The sequence below is a fragment of the Maylandia zebra genome, linkage group LG22, assembly GCF_041146795.1.
Source record: "Maylandia zebra isolate NMK-2024a linkage group LG22, Mzebra_GT3a, whole genome shotgun sequence".
Taxonomy (NCBI): Eukaryota; Metazoa; Chordata; class Actinopteri; order Cichliformes; family Cichlidae; genus Maylandia; species Maylandia zebra.
The window spans coordinates 37,724,701-37,745,436 of NC_135187.1; the positions used below are offsets into that span (position 1 = coordinate 37,724,701).

At 44.6% G+C, this 20,736-nt stretch overlaps 2 protein-coding genes across 4 annotated transcripts in view; one reads left to right on the top strand and one right to left on the bottom strand.

Annotated features, from left to right (window-relative positions):
• stx12 (syntaxin 12) lies at window positions 1-8,305 on the top strand. Its single transcript, XM_004573656.6, has 10 exons — window positions 1-146; window positions 612-741; window positions 1,877-1,946; window positions 2,128-2,227; window positions 4,802-4,939; window positions 6,178-6,221; window positions 6,417-6,522; window positions 6,599-6,671; window positions 7,378-7,460; window positions 7,541-8,305. Exons 2-10 carry the CDS (start codon window positions 645-647, stop codon window positions 7,631-7,633), a joined length of 804 nt encoding a protein of 267 aa, XP_004573713.1. The 5' UTR covers window positions 1-146; window positions 612-644; the 3' UTR covers window positions 7,634-8,305.
• Window positions 8,306-11,420: 3,115 nt separating this feature from the next.
• The window catches only part of LOC101469180 (uncharacterized), a 42,736-nt gene continuing 33,420 nt past the window's right edge, over window positions 11,421-20,736 (bottom strand). The window contains exons 1-5 of one of the 3 annotated variants that reach the window (XM_076879652.1): window positions 13,865-14,443; window positions 13,352-13,676; window positions 12,990-13,102; window positions 12,708-12,884; window positions 11,421-12,465 (exon numbers count right to left, since the gene is read on the bottom strand). In XM_076879652.1, the coding sequence (XP_076735767.1) occupies window positions 11,484-12,465; window positions 12,708-12,884; window positions 12,990-13,102; window positions 13,352-13,360 (1,281 nt within the window). In that variant the 5' untranslated portion in view covers window positions 13,361-13,676; window positions 13,865-14,443 and the 3' untranslated portion in view covers window positions 11,421-11,483. Of the gene's footprint in view, window positions 12,466-12,707; window positions 12,885-12,989; window positions 13,103-13,351; window positions 13,677-13,864; window positions 14,444-20,736 lie in introns of those variants that run through there. The other 2 variants (XM_076879654.1, XM_076879653.1) reach the window with 2 other exon arrangements.

Genomic DNA, 20,736 nt, shown 5'->3' on the forward strand with positions numbered 1-20,736 from the left:
GTGGCGCTATTGCACCATTTCGCTGTTTGCAACCTCCAAGAAGAAGAAGAAGTGACGCAGTGATATCACGGACCAGGAAGAGCAGGCTATTTACTACAGGACGAGAAGCTTTACCAGCCTATGTGTTCGTTGAGACAGCTTCATAAGTAAGTATGGGCTGGTTTCTTTTCCACGGTAAGCCTCAGTGACGCCATGTTGTTTTTTGTCTTGTTTATGATAATCACACCGTGTTACCGGAAACAACCGCCAGCTGACAGATTAGTGTCCCGAAGCTAGGAGCCGAGCCCGCCCAGCAGCCTGTAACACCCGGGAGATAAACAGAACAAGCCCGATGAACTCGGTGGTTTGGTGATTTAGGAACACACCAAATTAATAAGAGCTTAAGTTCCCAAATATGGCTGCGTACCGGCTGGCACACGCCCGGATAAACTAGCTAACTCATTAGCAAGCTAACAGCTGTGGTTCCGACTAAGTGGCGTTATTTTCAGTTCCGGTCTGCCGTCACTGTACCCGGACTTTGAGACATGCAACTGTACAAACCCCAGAACCGCACCGAGGAGCTGTCATACAGTGAGACCGACTCGGTTTGATCCCTCTCTGTTTCTCTGCAGCCAAAGCGTAAGGTCCAAGGCTCCATCACAAACATGTCCTACGGCAAAGCGGAGAGCCGCTCGGTCCCACGGGACTTCGGCACCTTGATACAGACATGCAGCTCCAACATCCAGAAGATCACACAGAACAGTAAGTGCTTCACTTCCTTTGAAAAGGCAGTGTGACGTGGCTGTGACAGAGAAAGGGGCCCATATAAGAACATGGGTGTTTCTGAGGTGGGGGGTGTTTAACTAGTAGTAAAAAAGCATAGAGACTTCCAGCTGTGTGTCCGTGTACACGTGTGTGTCACCCCTGCTCCAGGCTTTTTAAATGCCAACTTGTTTTTAGACTAAAAATCTTCTTGTTCTTACAGCTCACATGTTTGTTACAGTTGTTTGTTGTTTTATTGGTTTACTATGGTGGCTTTCACTTCAGCTTTTTCCACAATACTGTGCAGCAGCAGAAGTTTCTATTAGTGCGTGTAACACTGTTAGGACATCCAAACTATAACATGACACAATATTTATGTTGTGAGAAGGAATGACACAAAAGCTGGATTTGTGTTGAGCTTGTTTACCTCCTGCGACCTCACACACTTTATTCTCTCATCCAGCTTCATTCCTTGGGCACAAGTGTTCGAGGCTTGGCTTTTTTTCTTTATTACCACTGTGTAAACATATTATAACTTAATTGAAACAGTGGCACCTTCCTCGACACTTCCTGTTGCCTTTGACAAGGTGTGGACTGAGTCATGTGAAAGCTGCAGCAGGATTTTCATTGAAAATCCCAGGAATACATGTTCATGCCCACAATGTCCTACTGCATGTTGATTGTAATATTTTGGGAAAGATTTACAAAAGTATTGCATTGATTAAATTGACCGGACCTCCCCACAAAGTCTGCACACGAGCAAAAAACAAACAATTTCACAAATTAAGGCGTGTCCTTTATTTGCTGTGAGAGGCTTTAAGCAGTGTCACCCAAATACATCCGAAAAACTGTACAAGCGATTGAACACAACAGCCAGATCATCACTGGGTACTTTTCTCTTCCTTATATTATTGCTTATGTTTGTGTTCTGAAATCCCTCAGCTTCTGTTTCAGGTCACACTGATGATGATGATGTCTGACACAAATGTGAACATTAAGCAGCAGCATCAAACTGTGATGACTACAGATGACATCATCTCTGTATAACTACCAGGAACAAAGCGCAGCTTCTTTCTTGTGTCATTTGTATGTTTTTCTTCCAAAACTGAGCGCTATCATTGTGTTCCCATGACAGCGGCTCAGATAAAGACCATGGTGAACCAGCTGGGGACCAGACAGGACACCAGTGAACTGCAGGATCGGCTGTATGTACCGATATCATCTCCTCTGCTAAACAAACACACTTTCAGTCACCTTCATTTTCTCAGAGCCAGCGCTGCCACGCTGTAGCGACTCTGTTAAACTGTCCCATATGAAATGTTTGTGTAATTATTAGAAGGTCTTATGGTCAAGATGACCTGCTGTTTGAACTATTGGTGTTCACAGGCAGCAGACGCAACACTACACCAACCAACTGGCAAAAGAAACCAACAAACACCTGAAAGAGCTGGGATCAATCCCTCTGCCCTCATCGCCTTCAGAGCAAGTAAGTACTCGTTTACATGTCCTAATGAAACTAGCACTGTACTGATACTTCTATAGCTTACAGTCACAGCACTACAATATGCCTCATTCACCATCCAAAGTTCACACTCATTCATAGGCTCCCACTGCTCCTCCTCCTGAGCTACAGCCACCTAACAGTGGAGGATGTCAAACTGTGAGATAAATATGCACACTAAGTTTGAAAGTGTGACTTTGGAGCCTGTTCGTACAGCAAAGGCTGAGTGATGCTGACAGATACACTTGGTTTAATTGGAACTTCAGTCAGCATACAGGGAAAAACTCCAGTATTGTTGCTCAGGACACACGCACACTACGGCTGCCACGATTAGTCGACTAGTCACGATTACGTCGACTATCAAAATCGTCGACGACTGATTTAATAGTCGACGCGTCGTTTGAAGCTTTGTAAGATCACAAAAGACGCAGGAATAAGTAGCAGGATTTAAGAGTGTAATAACGGACTGAAACAGAAGATGGCAGCACTGCATGTACAAGGATGCCAGCTGCCGTTAAACCCCGAAGAAGAAGAAACTGTGTCCCAGAATTCATAGCGCAGCCCAGCCCCGTCACTACCTGATCCGTACCGGAAACCCGATCCGTACCCCGCATGCGCAAATCTTACGTCACTTCCTCTCTTTGCCAACATTCAATATATTTGAATGGTACGGTTAGCGCCCAGTTAGCTCCTAGCATTTCTCAACAGCTCTGCCTCCTTTTCGACTGCCCGGGACATTTAAACAATGGACAAATTCACGCTTTTCTCCTCAACAGAGAGCGTCCCCCGATTGAACAACAGCGCCGTAAAATAAGAAGAATGGCGCCTGACTACAGAGTTAATAATATTGACTTAGCAATGTGTCACGTGAAGATTCATCAGCCGGATTAAGTGTTTACTGACAATTGACAGTGATAGCGCACATCATCATCACTATTCCAACAATCCTCTCCTCACAGACGAGCATAAACACACTCGACTATCGCTAAATCAGATTTAACACACGTTTGTAATGACGCCAATCCTCGTACACTGGGGAGTAAACTGCCATTAAACGAACAGAAGAAGAAGAAAACGTCTGCACATGCGCGGTACGGATCGGGGAGTCCTGATCCGTAACTCTTTTTATTTCTCGTTTTTGTCTACATTGTACTGAAACGCTTCATTATTGCAAACATTTTAAGATATACTTATTATTCTTAACATCTTAACAGATACTCTGACCCATAACTATCGTAAAACGCTACGACCGGCAGTAGACACCTTTTGCGCATGCGGGGTACGGATCGGGTAGTGACAAGCTCAGTTTCCAACAATGGCGGCAGCTAGTTAGTTTTAATATTACTCTTATTTTTCTTTCTGGGTCACAAAATAAACGTTTAACATATTTTCAGGCGAGAATGTAGCTGTGTAAACCTCAAATATCTGCTCAGTTTATCAAGACACCACATATTTTCAAAAGCGCTCCGACGTTTTCGGAGACGTCTGTTACCCACTAGCTCGATAGCGAGCCGGGGGCTAGGCTCACTAGCGCCGTGAGAACACCGGACTCCCGGCAAATCGCGTCTTTCGCTACTCAGGTTAAACATGATATATGAGCCACTTAGATAACTTAAAATGTTGTTGTTTGGCTTTTTTTCAGTGTTTTATTTGTTCCTGAGTAAATCGGTTTGGCTGAGATTAAAGTTTTTACACAGCTGAATAAACGTCAAGCAGACAGCTGATCATCAGAAGTGTGAGATGCTCAGAGTTTACTCCGGTGTCCTGTTATATTTTAGATAGCAAGGAGTTTATTAAACTTCACCGAAACAATCTGCAAATTTCATTAAACTTTAATAAACTATCATCTTGTCTTTATTTTTAGTTAGCACCTTAAACACTTAAAGCTGTAAGCTAATGATAGTTATATAAGAGCAGATGCTGCTGGTGCAATAAGCTGTACCTGTACGTCCAATGGATGATGATCTGATTAGTCGACTATCAAAATAACCGTTTGTGGCAGCCCTAACACACACACACACACACACACACACACACACACACACACACACACACACACACACACACACAGTGTGTACAGTGTGTCATCATTCGTTGACATTTCATGTGTGGTGATGTAAAAATGACTTTGAAACAGCTGCAGAGTTTTGAAATCTCAGTTCCAGTAATTTGATCATGTTGATGTTGTGCACACAACAAACTTGTTGGCTTAACAAATGGCACAAGTACAGCTGACATAGTTTTGCTTTCAAAATCAGGATATTTTACTGCTTATATTTCCAGTCTTCTACCGTCTGCTGCGCTGCACGTGGTGCTTCAGATATCTGCTTTATCATCTGTTTATTCTGCTAGTAGTTTGTTTGAATTGTGAAATTAATTTCCTGATACATTTTAGCTTTAAATGAAAGTCAGTAAAGTCACCTCAGAGTCCTCAGAGAGAGTTTACAGTCACGGCAAAACTGAAATATTTCCTGAAGCCAGGAATGTTTGTCGTTATCATGATGATGTCTTTCTAACTGGGTTCTTGCCCTCTGTGTGCCTCGGCTCCGCTGTGTCCAGAGACAACAAAAAATCCAGAGGGACCGGCTGATGAATGATTTCTCAGCCGCTCTCAATAACTTCCAAGCAGTCCAGAGGCGCGCGGCCGAGAAGGAGAAGGAGTCGGTGGCCCGAGCGAGAGCTGGGTCTCGCCTGTCGGTAAGTGTGACACAGCCGTCATTTTAAGTTTCAGTTATCATCAGAATAAATACCCGCTACCTCGATTTACAAACATGTGACCTGATGGTTCTGGAGAAGTGTTGCAGTGCATCCACTTTATGAATCATATGAATGCTGTAAGACTCTAGACTGTCTGAGAACAAGTGAATCCAGCCAATATCACAAACGTGGCCTTACAGACAGCTCTGCAAATATGGGAACACGGTACACGCAGTGGGAATAATGGGTCAGTTGCAACTGTGGCTGATAGTTTTCCATGCATTCATGTTTAGCCTCAGTTTGTAGCTGTAGCTCCACTGCTTTGCTGAACTTTGTTATTCATCACGCCACAAAGGATATTAGAGCTGCCTTACCACAAGCAGGTGACTGACAGGATACCCAGACAGAGCAGCATGCTGGGATGTTGCAACATTTGGATGGCATGGTCTGAACTTTGGTTCAGGCTCCTCCAAGAGCCACGTCGTCAGGCCAGGACTCTGCAGTCTATGCACACCTACAGGCCAGTGGACACTGTTTCAATGATGAGGATGTAACATCCTGGACAGGGAGGAACGCTGGTTTGAGGGCGGAGTCAAGGAGGCCATTTACGTGTAAAGGGAAAGACCATCTCTGAATGGAGGAGGGGCCTAAGGGTCCATCTGTCACCATCTTACAATGCTGTGATTGCAGCCATTCCCCCAACTCTCTGTGAATGGGACTCATGGCCACTGATCAGAGGTTGTTGATCAATGAGAGTTTGCATAATTAAGATTAAGGAACTGACCTCCCAGCCCATTGTTCCTTCAGTGGGCTGGTTTCAGTCATTGTGCAGATGTGCTGTTTATAAGATTGAAACCTGCAGTCAGCTGAGACTGAAGACGTCACCTGATGATGATGATGTTGAAACGTTTCTTCCACTGAAAACTTCCAGAATCAAACTTTTGGGTTTGGCTGCAGAGTGTAAATGACTAATAAAAAAACTTGATATAAGGAAAATGAGAGAGATCAATATAATCAATTATGATTGAAGGAGTCAGGAACCACCGACCTTCCAAAAACGACCAGAAAATGAGTTGAAATGACTTGAAAAACAGCACAAAATGTATCCTCTACATCAGATGTTTCTCTGCTAGCCTGAAGTTTGTCTCTGCATTCAGACTTTTGGTCGTTTATCTTCAAACAAAAGAGGGAAAAACAACCCTGGCATTGACGGTGCTGAATTTTTCCTTCTCTTTTAGGCTGACGACGGCTCTCGGGATGAAAAGCTTGTGTCCTTTGATAAGTAAGTGACCTGTTTGTTTATGGTTGACATCTGTTGCAAGTGTGTCATGAAGACCTGCAGTGTCACTTAAAAAGAAAGACCATTTGGAGTCTGCCTGAAGATGGAGGAGAAAGAATAAATCTGTCCAATTCTAATCTTTACACACATTGTTCAGCTGGTCACGTGATCACTGAAATGTTGTTATGTTATGTGAAGCCAAGATGAGTGGGGTCAGATGACCACGCAGACGGAGGAAGCGGTCATCACGGAGGAGGACCTGGAGCTCATCAAGGAGAGAGAAACCAACATCAGACAGCTGGAGGTGATGCTCGGCTCGCTCTATAATCCACATCCAGCACGCTGCCGTCAGCGCTCAGCTAATCTCTGTGTCTTTACAGTCTGATATCATGGATGTAAACCAGATCTTCAAGGACCTGGCTGTGATGATTCATGACCAGGGAGAGATGATTGGTAAGTAGTAACAGGAACGTTGTCGTTCCCATCACTGTGAAGTGACCATTAATTAGTTGCTATATCAATAATCTGTCCTCCTTAAAAACCGACACTCGCTCCCTTTTCAGCTCCGCCCAGAATGCTCAGCCTGCAGCTCCGTCCTCTCTGACCAACATACACAAAACATTCACAGCACATGGTGTCACAGCCTCATTCCAACATCAGTTTCCACCTCACATCTTTACACACAATAACCCATAAAGTAAATTCCACTTGAAAATGTTCCACTTGCATTACAAACAAAAACCCAAAGTAGCGTGCACACAGGTGTCCACGGCCTCTGTTCAGGACTATGTTGAAGCACCTCACTGGGACCCTTCCCCAGATCTGCGCCTCCATAGAAACCTGAGGTCTGCAGACCTTCCCCGGGCGTTTTGGCTTGGTCTGCGCTCTGACGTGCGCTGTCAGCAATAGGACAGTAGACACACAGTAGACATGACACTCCAAGTCATGTCCAACCAACCGAGTCAACCACCAGTGGACTCGAGTCAAATCAGCAGAAGCAGGATCCACCTGAGCTCAAATCTCAGTGTTAGATTTTTGTTTCCCTTCCCAGTTTGAAGAAACCAGTTAACCAAACTAAAAATCGTGTCTTTGCAGGCAGCACATGTCCAGGGCAGCTCCCAGCTGACCGTGGTGTATTTTTGTTTTTGTCTCCCTGCAGATAGCATCGAGGCCAACGTGGAGAATGCTGAAGTTCACGTAGAACGAGGAACAGAGCAGCTGCAGAGAGCTGCTTACTATCAGGTGGGTGTGTCGGTCACCACTCTGTGGCGTCATTCAGCGCAGACCCTCACCATAACCCTGCTGTCCCGTCTTTATCGCAGCAAAAGTCCCGGAAGAAGATCTGCATCCTGGTTATGGGCTGCGTCATCGTGCTCGTCATACTCGCCGTCATCATCTGGCAGGCGTCCAAATGAGCCGATGTCAAGCAGCCAATGTAATCGTTTCAGTCCCCTCCCACCTGCTTGGAATCAAAAGAAGAGTAAGAAAAGGCTCATCCCTGCACCAAGAACAGTGCAGCACGTCTACAAAGGGCTTGTCGATGTGGGAATTGTAGTTATCTGAAGTAAGCAAGCCTTTGTGTTCCTTTAAAACTGTAAGAGGTGATTTAGGGGACGAGGACTGGGTTGGTGCAGGGGAGCGATTCCAGACTTGAGATTCCTAAATTAGCGTCACTGATACATTTCTTCTTATTAACTGCACTAACACTAGCTCTCACTGTTTTGCAAATGTCAAAAATATTGTTGGAAATTATTTTAAAGACATGCACACAAGCTCGTCTGGGTAACTGAAGATATTTAGGGTTTTTGTTGTTGTCCATAAACATGTTGTGGCCCTTTCTGATGTCTAGTGTGTGGAGAACTGTATCCTGCTGTGGTTCCTTGTCTTCACAGGCACAACGTACTGGTAATGCCAGCGATGGTTAAATCGTACATGTTGTAAAAGCAAAGTTGAAAATATTAGAAGTCGAATTCAACTCTGCATTAGTTCAAACATCAAGAATGGTAAATAATCGCTCCTTCAGATCAAGTGTTTTAAGTTGATTTCTATGAACCCTGACAGTATGATAATAAATGTCTTAAACATTTGCTGTTCTGTGGTATGTTTCCCTCTGTGATTGTACACATCAGCTTTACTTGATTTACAGCTGTTGGAAAAGGAAAGTTGCTCTTTAGTTAGTGAAGGAAATCATTCCGACTTTGAGGCTGGTTACTCTGTCAGCATCATCACTGAAAACTGATAAATGGGTCTGGAAATGCAAGAGGTGATCATTTGAATCCTTTCGTTTCCTCAAGTTCTCCAAATCATCTGCACGCTGCTCTCAGAGTGAATCGAAGACTGCTGGGTCCCCGGTAGCTAAATTTGACTGCACAATCTGGCCGGAGCTTTTCTGAGTTTGCATGTTCTCCCAGTGTTTGAGTGGGTTTTTTCCAGGTACTCCAGCTTCCTCCCACAGTCCAAAAACATGCAGTTAATGGGGTTAAGTTAATTGGTCATTGTAAATTGCCCATTGGTGTGAATATGGGTGTTGTTTGCCTGTGTGGTAGCCTGGCATCAGACTGGTGACCTGTCCAGAGTGTACCCCACCTCTTGCCCAATGACAGCTGGGATACGCTTCAGCTTGAAGGCCTGTGGTACATAGCTGATTATTAGAGACTGAAGCATTAATTAATGGCAGGACTTCTTTGAGCAGTTTTGTAGGAATGGGGTCTGAAAGACACGTTGATGGTTTGGAGGAAGTAATTATTGAAGTTAACTCAGAAAGATCAACTGGAGAAAAAGAGTCTAAATGAACATCGATGGTGCTGAAAGTAGCTTGAGTTTGAGAATTATACCACGGAGTTAAATACTTCTGATTAGGGCTGCTCAATTAATCGAATTTTAATCACGATTACGATCTGGGCTTTCAACGATCATTAAAAATGACTGAGCCGATTATTAGCCCCTCCCTCATTTATCCGCGACACCTTAAAGGCCGGTCCGTGAAAATATTGTCGGGCATAAACCGTCCGTGGCGCAAAAAAGGTTGGAGACCGCTGATTAAGAGGACCCGAGGGAAGCTCGGAAAGCTAAGCAGAAGTTATTTGGAGAGTGAGTGCTGTTGGTTGAAAAGAGAGTTTAAAAAAAAAACTTCAGTGGTGTTGCACACTATGTTATATTATTTTTTAAAGTCATTGTTAACCCTTTAAAGCCGGTCAGAGCAGCACGCTCCGTGTTGTGTAACTATTTTTAAATCCCTGTAGAACCTGAACCGTGTAAGCTAGCGCAATAATTTGTTTTGCATATGAAACCGGAGGAGTTGTACTTACATCTGATGCCATCAGCTTGTCCTCGGTCACGGTTTCCTTCCACATATAGCTTTGCAAAAATTGCATAAAAAGCGCTTGCAGGAACAAAAACATAATATTCCAGAAACACGCTTTGCCGATCCATCAGCTGTTCGTAACACTTCCCACAGTGAAATGATGCACCTGCTGTTTTCTTTGCAAATTTGCATCATAGGATTGTTTTTTGTTTTTCCTGCAGTATATAAAAATTGCTGTATCTCCAAAATAAAACTATGAAGACACTCAAAATAAATTTCCTGTGGTGGGAAACTATTTTTTGCAACTTTATTGTATTTAAAGTTTTGAGGGATAAACCTCTTAAATTTCTCCAAGTAGAAATATATGTAAACAAAACAAAAGCAATTTTCAATTTTTTTTGTAGTTTATTGCACTTTTTTGCAATTAATGTAATTACTATGGACTTAATGCATACATATTATTAAAATATGGGCTATAACAGTTGTATTGATGTATAGCAACTTGAAATGCTCCCACAAATGGCACTACAGCATGTAAAAAAATAATATAAGCTCTGGTGGACTTGGTTCTATAGGTCTTAAAGGGTTAAATAAATATCGTCAAATAATCGTGATTATCATTTTTGCCATAATCGAGCAGCCCTACTTCTGATCTGAGGCCTTAGTTTTCACAGGAGCTACAGTCATACGTAGTGAGGAGGCAAAATTATTAACAAGATAATCGACCTCGTAGTGTTCAGGTAGCTGCTCTATGTTGGTACAGGGCATTGAAGATGATAACAATCTTCAATGTTAAAATCAGCCACAGTAATGATTTTATCTGAGCTGAGCACTCGATCAGATAAAAAGTCTGAGAGACAGAAGCTTTGTGTAAGGCCCAGGTGGGCGATAGATGATCACAAATTAGGCTGCGTTCAAACTGCAGGGGAAAGCGCATCAAATCCGACTTCTTTGACCCTCTGCGACCATCTATCCCATCATGGTGTGACGGTGTGAACGGCACAAATCCGATATCTTCAAATCCGATCTGGGTCACTTTGGTATGTGGTGCTGAATCCGATACATATCCGATGTTTTAGAAAGCGACTGCTGTTTGACGGTCACGTCGCATTAAATCCGTCTTTTACGTCACCGACACAAGACAGACGCCGACTATCAGCGCCCGACATGGTGAACGCTTCTATCCAGGGAAACTGCTGGGAAGACAGCGTTGGAGAAACGTGAACATTTTCTTTGTACTGTATAATCTGCAGATTCTGACAGAAATCTGCAGCTAGAAGCAGCGCTCCTCTGAAACAGCAGTAAGGATCATTATTAGGACAAATGTAAATAACAAAACTTTATAACTTAAAGCAAAACTGGGAAACGTGAAGTCTGAAGTCTTTACATTAAGGCCATCAGTCACACATCCTGTTGCTCTGGGTCTAAACAGAGCGTCGTGTGTGACGTCTTCTTTTGTGCACGCGGCCGCTCTGAGCGTTCACACTAGAGCGCGTTTGATCAAAAAATCTGAATTGAGCATCAAGACCTGCAGAGTGAACGTAGCCTCAGACTGTTTCTTGAGTTTTACAGTTATGAATATGTCTCTGTCTACAATGTGCCGTCTCTCAAGACAGTCAAAACCCTTTAACTGGAACTTGATCAGTCAGGCTAGAATCAAAAGTACGGATGTCATCAGGACATCTTCACACTGAGCCAACACCTCTCTGTTACAGAGCTGAGGACGCCTTTGTGCCCAATATCTAGAATAAATATCTACATTTAACCTACAATGACAAAACCAACTCAAAGTGCTCTGACTAAATCGAGTTTGTGCGATTGTCTCTACATTGTGACTGATGAGACTACAAACCATTATACACATTTAACAATTAAATGATCTGACAAACACATTTGTGTCATTTTCTGCTCATTTTATTTCCAAATTAAGAAGCAAATTCTGTGAGTAATTATGAAGATAATCACTCTGTCACTCTGTTTCTGAACAGCCTCCTCAAAGATCTACAAAAAGAAGCGAGAACGCTTTTGTTACTTTCTAAACGTCTCAGCGCGTGACCGGAGCCGCTCGATGCTTTTAGCTCTGCTTTTAATAGCTCCACAACGGCTGCTACAAAAGTCGCGTCACCCTTTTCCATCACAAACTGAAGCACGTATTTGGATCCAAATATGCGACACAGGTCTTTGTACATTATGATGTACAAGTTTTTTACAGTTTTTAGAGGAGTCAAGTCTCCCCCAATCTTCTCTCTTATATCAGTCACTATCTGCTGAAAATTCAGCTTTACAGCAGTTGTTTGTGTTTTCTCAGAAACGTGAGCGACTAAATTTGCAAGACACAAAGTGAGAAAGGTATCGGTCTCTGCGGGCGCAGGAAGCGCCCCAGACGAGCACTGCGGGGCGTCGCTACATTTTTCTTCACTCTCTGAACTCTCACGGTCAAGATTTTGGACATCAGTGATTTGAAATGCATCACTGTTGCCCTCGCTACCCACATCTCCCTCACCTACACAAGCTGGAGTCTGTGTGCTTTTAAAAGTCTCTGCAGACTCTGGTTTAAAGTCGTCATCTTCCTCAGAGTTTGGCGAGTCAACAATGCTGTAGCTGCGACTCTCACCATCTACAAAAGGGGGAGCTAAGGTCTTTGTAAAGTCCTTTAAAATGTTCGCTACACTGTGAACCATCCCAACAAAGTTTGTTGGGGATGTGGATCTATCTGATTGCAAGGATGTGGACCCTGTGATACGACTCAGGGCTGAGTTTACGTTCTTTGCAATCGACACTGAAAATAAAGTCAGTAGTTTGTCTGAGTCACAAGACCGCCGTTGCCCAAAACCCAAGACCCAACCGAAGCAGTAATGAAAGATGTTTCTGAGGCTGGCCTGAATATCATCCTCTGTCACCCTGCAGTCACTGCACCCATCAAGCAGAGGTTCAACCTTCATCCTGAAAAGGGAGAGAAGAGAAACGTAGTCATCTTCCCACACTATCACTGCTTTGTCCAAATCTACAGGCGTCATTAAAAGAAACCACATGGACGACTTCACACGTGATGTAAACGAAGCAATGCTGTGTCCTCTGAAAAACCCCTCCGTCACCAGGATTACCCGATGAACCATCTCATGTAAAACGTCTAAGAAGAAGAAAGACTGAATGAAACTGTTTGATAAAGCAAGCTTTAGATTTACCGGTCAGCGGAGCTTTCTTTGTCTCCACGATCATGGCGATGTGGGCAGCATGAAACCTGTCGGCGTATGACTTTATACACTACGGTGCTAATGTGCCCTATGAGTGCTCGGCACATCTCGCTCAGCAGATCGACGACATCCGAGGAGACGTCATCGGTGGCTAATGCCGTCCACTGTCTGAAAGAAAAACATTGAGAACGGTTGAGCGAAACAAACCTGTAACCAGTGAATATGTCTGTGTATGCTGGTAACTGTCTCGCTGACTTCGAGCTTGTGACTTACCTGAGCGATAAATCGTCTAAATAGTTTCTGAGGCATCGTTCAATGTCTCCAAATCTGAACAGAGGCACGCTGAGATGACTGCACCTCGGTTCAGCACGTTCATCTAATGGGATCTAGAAAGAACAGACAGATGTCAGGGAGCAGGCGTTACACATCCAAAATAACAAGAATTAGACCAGCAGCCAATGTAAGGTTTTTGTCACAGCTGCACAAACAGTATTGGTGCTCATTTTGGATGCTTCTGTAACAGTTAGTCCACCAGTACCACTAAGCTTCTCACATATAATCATTGCAATTATTGCATTTTCAAAATGTCTAAAATATTGATGAGAGGTGGTCTGATCAATTTTTCAGAGCCCTACCACGTTCATGTTTCCACAATCTCGTCCGTGAATTCACGTTTTGGCGACAGCTTTGCACAAATGATCACTTTTTCCAATCTTTCACTCTCCGTCCTCACACTAGATCTGGATAGTTGTGTACTTTTGACCATCAGGGGACCTGACGTGACGTCGGTTCGAACGTTCAGCGCCTTTGGCCGTGGCGCATGCGCATGCTTCGCGTTGACTTCACGTGCGGCTTTTCTGTGTAGTTTTCATGGCATAGCTACTGAGACACGCCCACCTGGCTGTACTGCGGTCTTTTGCGCTCCAGGCATCGTTTGAACGTCTTCGAGTGGAAGTTTAGCTGAAATGAAGGACAGTGTCTTTGCTATAAGAAGCGTTTGTTTAGAGAAGGGCGCAGAGTATGGCACCAACATGTGAACGCAGCTCTCCCAGCCCTGCTTTACAGCTCAGGCCACTAATTAGACAGTTAATGATGATTATGAGTCACCTCGTGAGCTAATGCTATTGGAGGATTTTAAGCATCCTTACCCGAGAGATGAATAATGTTCGTAAATGAACACAAGGTGACGTTAATGTCGAGTTGCGCCGTGCGAGGCTTGAGTCTGGTCGTGAGACCCCCTCACGTCCACATGATGGTGAATACTGTTATTAAAGGATCACCTTGTTGCTGACTGCCTGGCACTGAAGCGTAAACAGCAAGCCTCATTACAACTGAAAGGGCCGGGATTGATTACGGCTGTAGAGCAGCGGTCCCCAACCTTCGCTGCTCCACTGGCCGGTTTAACGTCAGACAGTATTTTCACGGTGTGGCGGATAAATGCAACAAAATAACATGATACGACAAAAACGGTGGTATTTTGTAAATATAACAATAAACGCGAATTAACTGTGTAATGGTGTAACTTTATTAGCCAGTCAAGACTGAGAGTAACATCCTCCATAATGCGCTCTGGTCGCTATGGTAACGTGTAAACCTTTCTTTCAAAATAAGACACACAACTACAACACGGCAAAGACCCAGGGAAACCGAGTTAATTATTAGCCTCAACTCTCACGGCCCGGTACCGGTCTGTGAGTCGTTTGGTACCGGGCCGTGGCCCGGGGGTTAGGGACCGCTGACTGTCTGTGTCCTCCACATATAAAATCGATCATTATAAATATTTTTTATGAAGTCTTAGTAACAGAATTTCCTTTTAAGTGTTCAACTTTTTACAATAATGTCCATGAATCCTTTCTATATTTGTTCGTTCAGTCGTTCTTCTTGTCGTCCACTAGGAGGCAGTACAAATAAAGCACTGGAGCTCTGCCATCTGTCTGCTCTCCCTCACCCCAGCTCAGGGGTCTCAAACGAGCTGTGAACCACTGCTGGCTCTGTCATCTCATGTGAGGCCACACGTGGCAGCACTTCTGCTGTCATTGTGTTCGTATTTAACAAAACCAAAGTGCAGACATAAGTGTGCACATTAGTTTGTGAGTCTGTCAGTGAACTAACACTGACAATCCCTCTCATGTTTGTGTCTCTGCTCATGTTTATAGGCTCAAATTGTGGTCATAAATAGTTTGTACTTGTAAATCAGGATTTGTGTGTGTAAAAAAGATTTGTGTGTGGACTTAGCCAAACAATACATGTGAAACTCTGCACTCAAGTTTCAAGTTACAAGTACGAATTTTGACCCCATTTTTCTTCCTTTCAGCTGATTGGTCAATAATAATAATAATAATAATAATGGATAGGATTTATATAGCGCTTTTCAAGGCACCCAAAGCGCTTTACAATGCCACTATTCATTCACTCTCACATTCACACACTGGTGGAGGCAGCTACGGTTGTAGCCACAGCTGCCCTGGGAAATTTGGTTGTAACAGCAGCCAAAAAGACAAATATACAAACAAACAGGACACAGGACACGGAACAGAAACATACACAATTTTTCTTACATATTTACATTAAGGACAATGGTTACTGAAGGAAACTGTTTCCAGGGCCTACTCCGTGGATCGGCTTCCTCCGAGGCGTGGACGTCTATCAGCAGAGAATGTCCCTTCACCTATCAGCAGAGAATGTCCCTTAGTCTGTAACACAGTCAAATATATTCTCAAGTAATATTCAAGCATGCCATTCAGCGTGTTAGTACGAGCAGCTCGGGAGCAGCTTGGGAGAACAAGAAAACAGAGACTGCTTTAGATTGTCTTCCCAAAGTGACTCAACTTTATTCACAAGTACAACAGTTTATATAGAGGGTAAAATTCATGAGACAGCAGATTATCAGTTTAAACCAGTACAGACCAAGATAAGGCAGCGTCTTCCTGCCCTTGGGTGAAGAAGCATCCTTTGTGTAGTTTATTAGTTCAGCTACAATTGTGATTATCTCAGCGACATATTTTCAAGGCACAAAACGAAGAGTTCTTACATTAGTGAAATCTGAAACAAACCATTTGGCCTTCAACAGGCATCTAAAAGATTAAGAAACTAATGTAGCTGAGGGAGTGATCTCTGTGGTATTTCAACCTTGTACCAGCCTGTGATTCTCACACATCAATTCTTGGGTCAAAGAGAAAAATAACTAAAACAAAGGGGCCTTATTGAATGACAGAGTTTTCCTGTATAATGTCACTATAAAACAATATCCAGTAAATGCTCCCATGGTACTAAAATACCTAACAGTTACTATAAACAGAGAGTACTGTACAGTTATTAAATTAAATAAAAATAATTACAGGTAAGAGGCAAACCAGGTTGTAGTGCGAATTGGTTAATTAACTAACTTATTGCAGTTACAGCATTGATGTAAACATCTGTGTTTGTTGGGAGCAGTTCAGATTGTGCAGTCTGACAGCTGCAGGGAGGAAGGACCTGCAGAAACGCTCCTTCATGCATCGAGGATGCAGCAGTCTGTCACTGAAGCAGCTCTGCAGCAACATTTACATGCATGGGGTGGGAGACTCTGTCCATCACAGATGTTATTTTGGCCACAGTCCTTCTGTCTCCCACCACCTGCACTGGGTCCAGGGTGCATCCCAGAACAGAGCTGGCCTTCCTGATGAGTTTATCCAACCTCTTCCTCTCAGCTGCTGATAAACTGCTGCTCCAACATACCACACTGTAAAAAATGCCACCACAGAGTCATAGAAGGTCTTTAAAAGCGCTCCCTGGACTCCAAATGACCTCAGCCGCCTCAGCAGGTAGAGTCTGCTCTGACCCTTCCTGTAAAGAGCATCAGTGTTGTGGCTGCAGTCCAGTTTATTATTCAGATGAACACCCAGGTACCTATACGAGTCCACTATCTCAATGTCCACTCCCTGGATGTTCACCGGTGTCAGTGTGGTGGGTCTGCATCTCCAGAAGTCCACCACTAACTCCTTCGTTTTCCCGGCGTTGATCAGCAGGTGGTTTTGGTTGGTTGGTTAATTGCCCACAGATGCTATCTTGCGTATCCCCCTGTATAACTTGTTTTAAATGATTTTATAACAATTCTTTTTCAACTTAATTTTATTCTTAATTACATATATATATATATCCCAACAACAGTTGCCCCTTTCTCTTGTAAGATGAAGACTCTACAATAATAATGATTGCATGCTATGTTGTTTTTTTCCTTCCAGACAGTGGCACGGGGCTGCTCGCAGCCTTGTGTCTGCCCTTCAGACACCACTACCTGTCTGCTGGTAATAACAAAGCAAAGGGCGGCTCTTTGAGGACATAAAAATAACATATGTAGAGTATACTTGCGATGTACTTCCTCAGGAAGCTGCGTCAGGCCCAATTAACCCCAGAGACTGCTAATAAACTTCTACTGCTCCACCATCGAGAGCCTTCTGACCTACTGTTGCACACCCTGGTTCAGCTGCTGCACTGTGGAAGACAAGAGGAAACTGCAGCGGGTGGTGAAGGCGTGAGAGCGGGCAATTGGCACCTCACTAACACCCCTCAGAGACATTTATACTGGCAGACTTCAGTGGAAAGCCAGCATTATCATCATGGACCCCTCAATCCCTGGACACTCACTTTTATCCCCCCCTTCCCTCTGGTAAACGCTACAGGTCCATCAGGTCAAAGACAAACAGACTCAGTAGAAGCTTCCACCCACAGGCTGTCAGACATGCCCTACCTCCACCGTGAATGAAGGTTAACTGTGCTGTTAACACTCATGGACACTTACACTGTACTTATTTATAAACAGTATTCATTATAGTTTAATACAACCAACATTCTTACCTCTATTTATATAGTTGTACAGTAGCAACAGGCATTCCTACCCCTTACTCAATGTGTAATACCACTGACGTCGCACCTTATACTGCACTGATCCTCCTCCTTAGACTGTACCTGCAGACACTTTGTTTCTGTATATAACGTTATAATCTCATTCTCCTATCCAGAGAATGTTGAGTGTAAAAACCTACAGCTGCAAATGGAGAGATGCCAAACTGTGTTTCATTATTCTGGTAACAGTGACAATAAAGATCTATCTGATCTTATCTTATCTATCTTTTTTTTTCTTTGCTACATAATTCCATATGTTGCTTTATATATTTACAGTTTTTTACAGACGTTAGGACACATTTCTCAATACTTAGGTCACGTTTGCAAAACGAAGTCTATGTGGGCTAAACTGAGGACCAGTTATCATTGTTTTGGCACAAAATGCATTCAATGACTACATCTCTCAAATTTCATGAATTATTTTCTCACTCAGACACAACAACTGCCAAAAATCTTTGTACGGACAGGACATTTTGCATGTGCTTACATACTGTTTTCAAAACTGTTAAACTTATGGCCAAAACAATAACACAATGCAAAACTTGAAAAGACAGCAAAATTCAACAGCAATATTTTATTGATACATATTTTAAATCTAAAAATGCAGTTTAACCAGCCACAGCTGATTCTCATTGTAGATGAACATCTACACAGGTGTTACTCCTTCAATTTCATTACAAAAGGAGACAACTGCTGAATAGGTTTGTTGTGTGACGTAAACATGGACCCAGCCAGAAATGGAGAAGACCGAGTAGATTAGCATTACTATTGTATGTGTATCAGTGGATGGTGTGTATACAAATTGTTTTACACAAGAAAACACTGTAATGCTACATGTTGTTACTGTTTTTTAGGTCATTGTTTTGTGGGTGACAAAGTGTGTTTGTCGGCTGTCAACCTTTGCTAGTGTTCTGGAAGAATGAGTTTATTTGAGACCTGAATGAAGTGTTTTGGTAGTTGTAGTGCATTTTGAATGTGAAATGAACTGCTTTGCCAAGCTGAAGGTCAGTTAGGAGGATTGTGTGAAGAGTTTTGCAAAAGTGACCTAAGTATTGAGAAATGTGTCCTAGCGGCTGTAAAAAACTGTAATGACTAACCTCGTATTGTGGATGGATTATCTCAGTTGTTCTCCTGACTGAAGTTTGGTCCGTTTACAGCATCCTGCCATGCGATTGCATTTGTCTCTAACCATCAGGAACCTTCACGTTAACTTTTATCGAAGTGTCTGAATGTAACATTCCAGCTTCCCCCTTAGTGTGTTTGTTGGGCAGCTTAGATAATGTCACTTCAGAAAAGAATATCGCCCATATGGTTTTCACTGCCCTATGCATAGCCAAGAAAACAGTCCTCATGAACTGGAAAAATAAAAATAATCTTAATTCTAACCAATATAGAAATTATCTATTAGATTACATTAGTCTTGATACAGCCTCTGCCACCACATCAGATCAATTGCTCTGGGCTCCTTTGATCAGCTCCATCACCTAGTGGGGGTGGGGGGTCATAGTTTGGTCCCAACTTCGCTGTTGTGATTGGTGTGGGGGTAGGGACAGGCTTAGGGCGTCGGGGGGTTCCCCGGAGGCATCTTTCTTGGGGGGGCTCAACCCGGGGTAGCGGTCATGTCCAATTAGGGGCTCTGTTGGCTCTCAGGTGACGGTTTCCTCGTGGCTGCGTGCAGCGGGGCTAGGGGAGGGTCTGTGCTGACGGACGTGGGTTACTCACGTGGTAGCCTGGCTGCCCCTGGGTGGGTCCGGGAGGGGCGTGGGGTTCTGGGGGTTCCGGGGGTGCTCCGTCTCTGGGCTGGGGCCCTGGCTGGGCCTTGGGTCCTGGTTGGTGTGTCACCAGGGTTGTGGGTGTATGGGGGCACAGCCCCGGCACAGTGTGCCGCCAGTGCATCGAGCCACCTGGGGGGCTCTTCAACTGGTGGGGGAGGCTGTTAAATCTTGCAGGAGTTCTCCTCTCTCCAGGAACTGACTCTGCAGGAGGGGGAGATACAGGAGAGGTGGAGGAAGATCTCAGCCTGGGCGTCTATTGTCTTGTGCAGTCTGGAAGATGAGTGGATGACGGGGTGGGTGCAGTTTTCTCTGTGGTGGGGTCGGGTGGGCTGTCCCGGTCTCTGTGGGGCCGGGCGGCGCTGCTGAACTGGGCCCTGGTCCAGATGGGCCTGGGCCCCCTTTCCCTGGCGGGTTGCAGAGTATGGGGGTGCCTACTGGGGTCAGTGGGGGAGCTGGCCCCAGGGAGGGGTCACTTGCCCCTCCCTTCCTTCCCTCCCCATCTCCAGCTGCCTCCCTCTTCCCGCTCCACCACAATCACCCACACATGCAGGGCCTTGGAGTAGGGGTATGTCACCAGGGTGCAGAGGAGGCTACCCCCCCCCCCCCCCCCCCCCCTCTGTCCCCTTCTGGCTGCCTCTGCCTCAATTTTATCCCACAACTTAGACATTCACATTACTCACACTCTCATTACACATACATATAGGATGTTGGGGGTGGGCACGATACACGGAGTCCAAAGTACCATCAGGGTGTACACCTCACCCCTGGCATCGTTGCCCACCTCTCAATGTTAAATACACGTAGACATTGAGGGCTAGCAGGAGGGACTATGCGCTTACCTGCTGCTCTCTGGCAGGTAGCTCCATGCCCTCCTGGGTTTTAAATGCACCTTAGAACACACATGCATCAACACTACAATGAGCGGGTGGAGGGAGGTTTGGAGTCTTCTCTCACCCCCATTCTCTGCGGCCTGCTGGAGCGGGGGGGGGGGGGCTAGGAGGAGGAGTTGGCCGTCCAATTGGGGTCTGGAGTGTGGGGCCTCCCTGCTGCTGCGGAGTCGGGGCGGTCTGCTTCTCCCCACCGCAGGGAAAAGGGTAACACCACCTGGGTCTGGGTGCAGTTCCCCCTCCAGGGGCAAGGGTACCTAGACCCGGTTTGTAGAGTACGCTTGGGGAGTGTGATCGTGTGTACAGCGTCTCTTTATGTCTGTCTCTACGTTGGTTGAGTGTGGAGTAAGTGCATATGAGAGCATGAGGGTGGGAATGGATGTTTGTGTCTGTGTGTGCCTGTATGTCTGTGTCTATATGTCAGGTTGGGTGTCAGGCGCCACCTCTCTGGGGACATCTCAGGCCCTCCAAGGT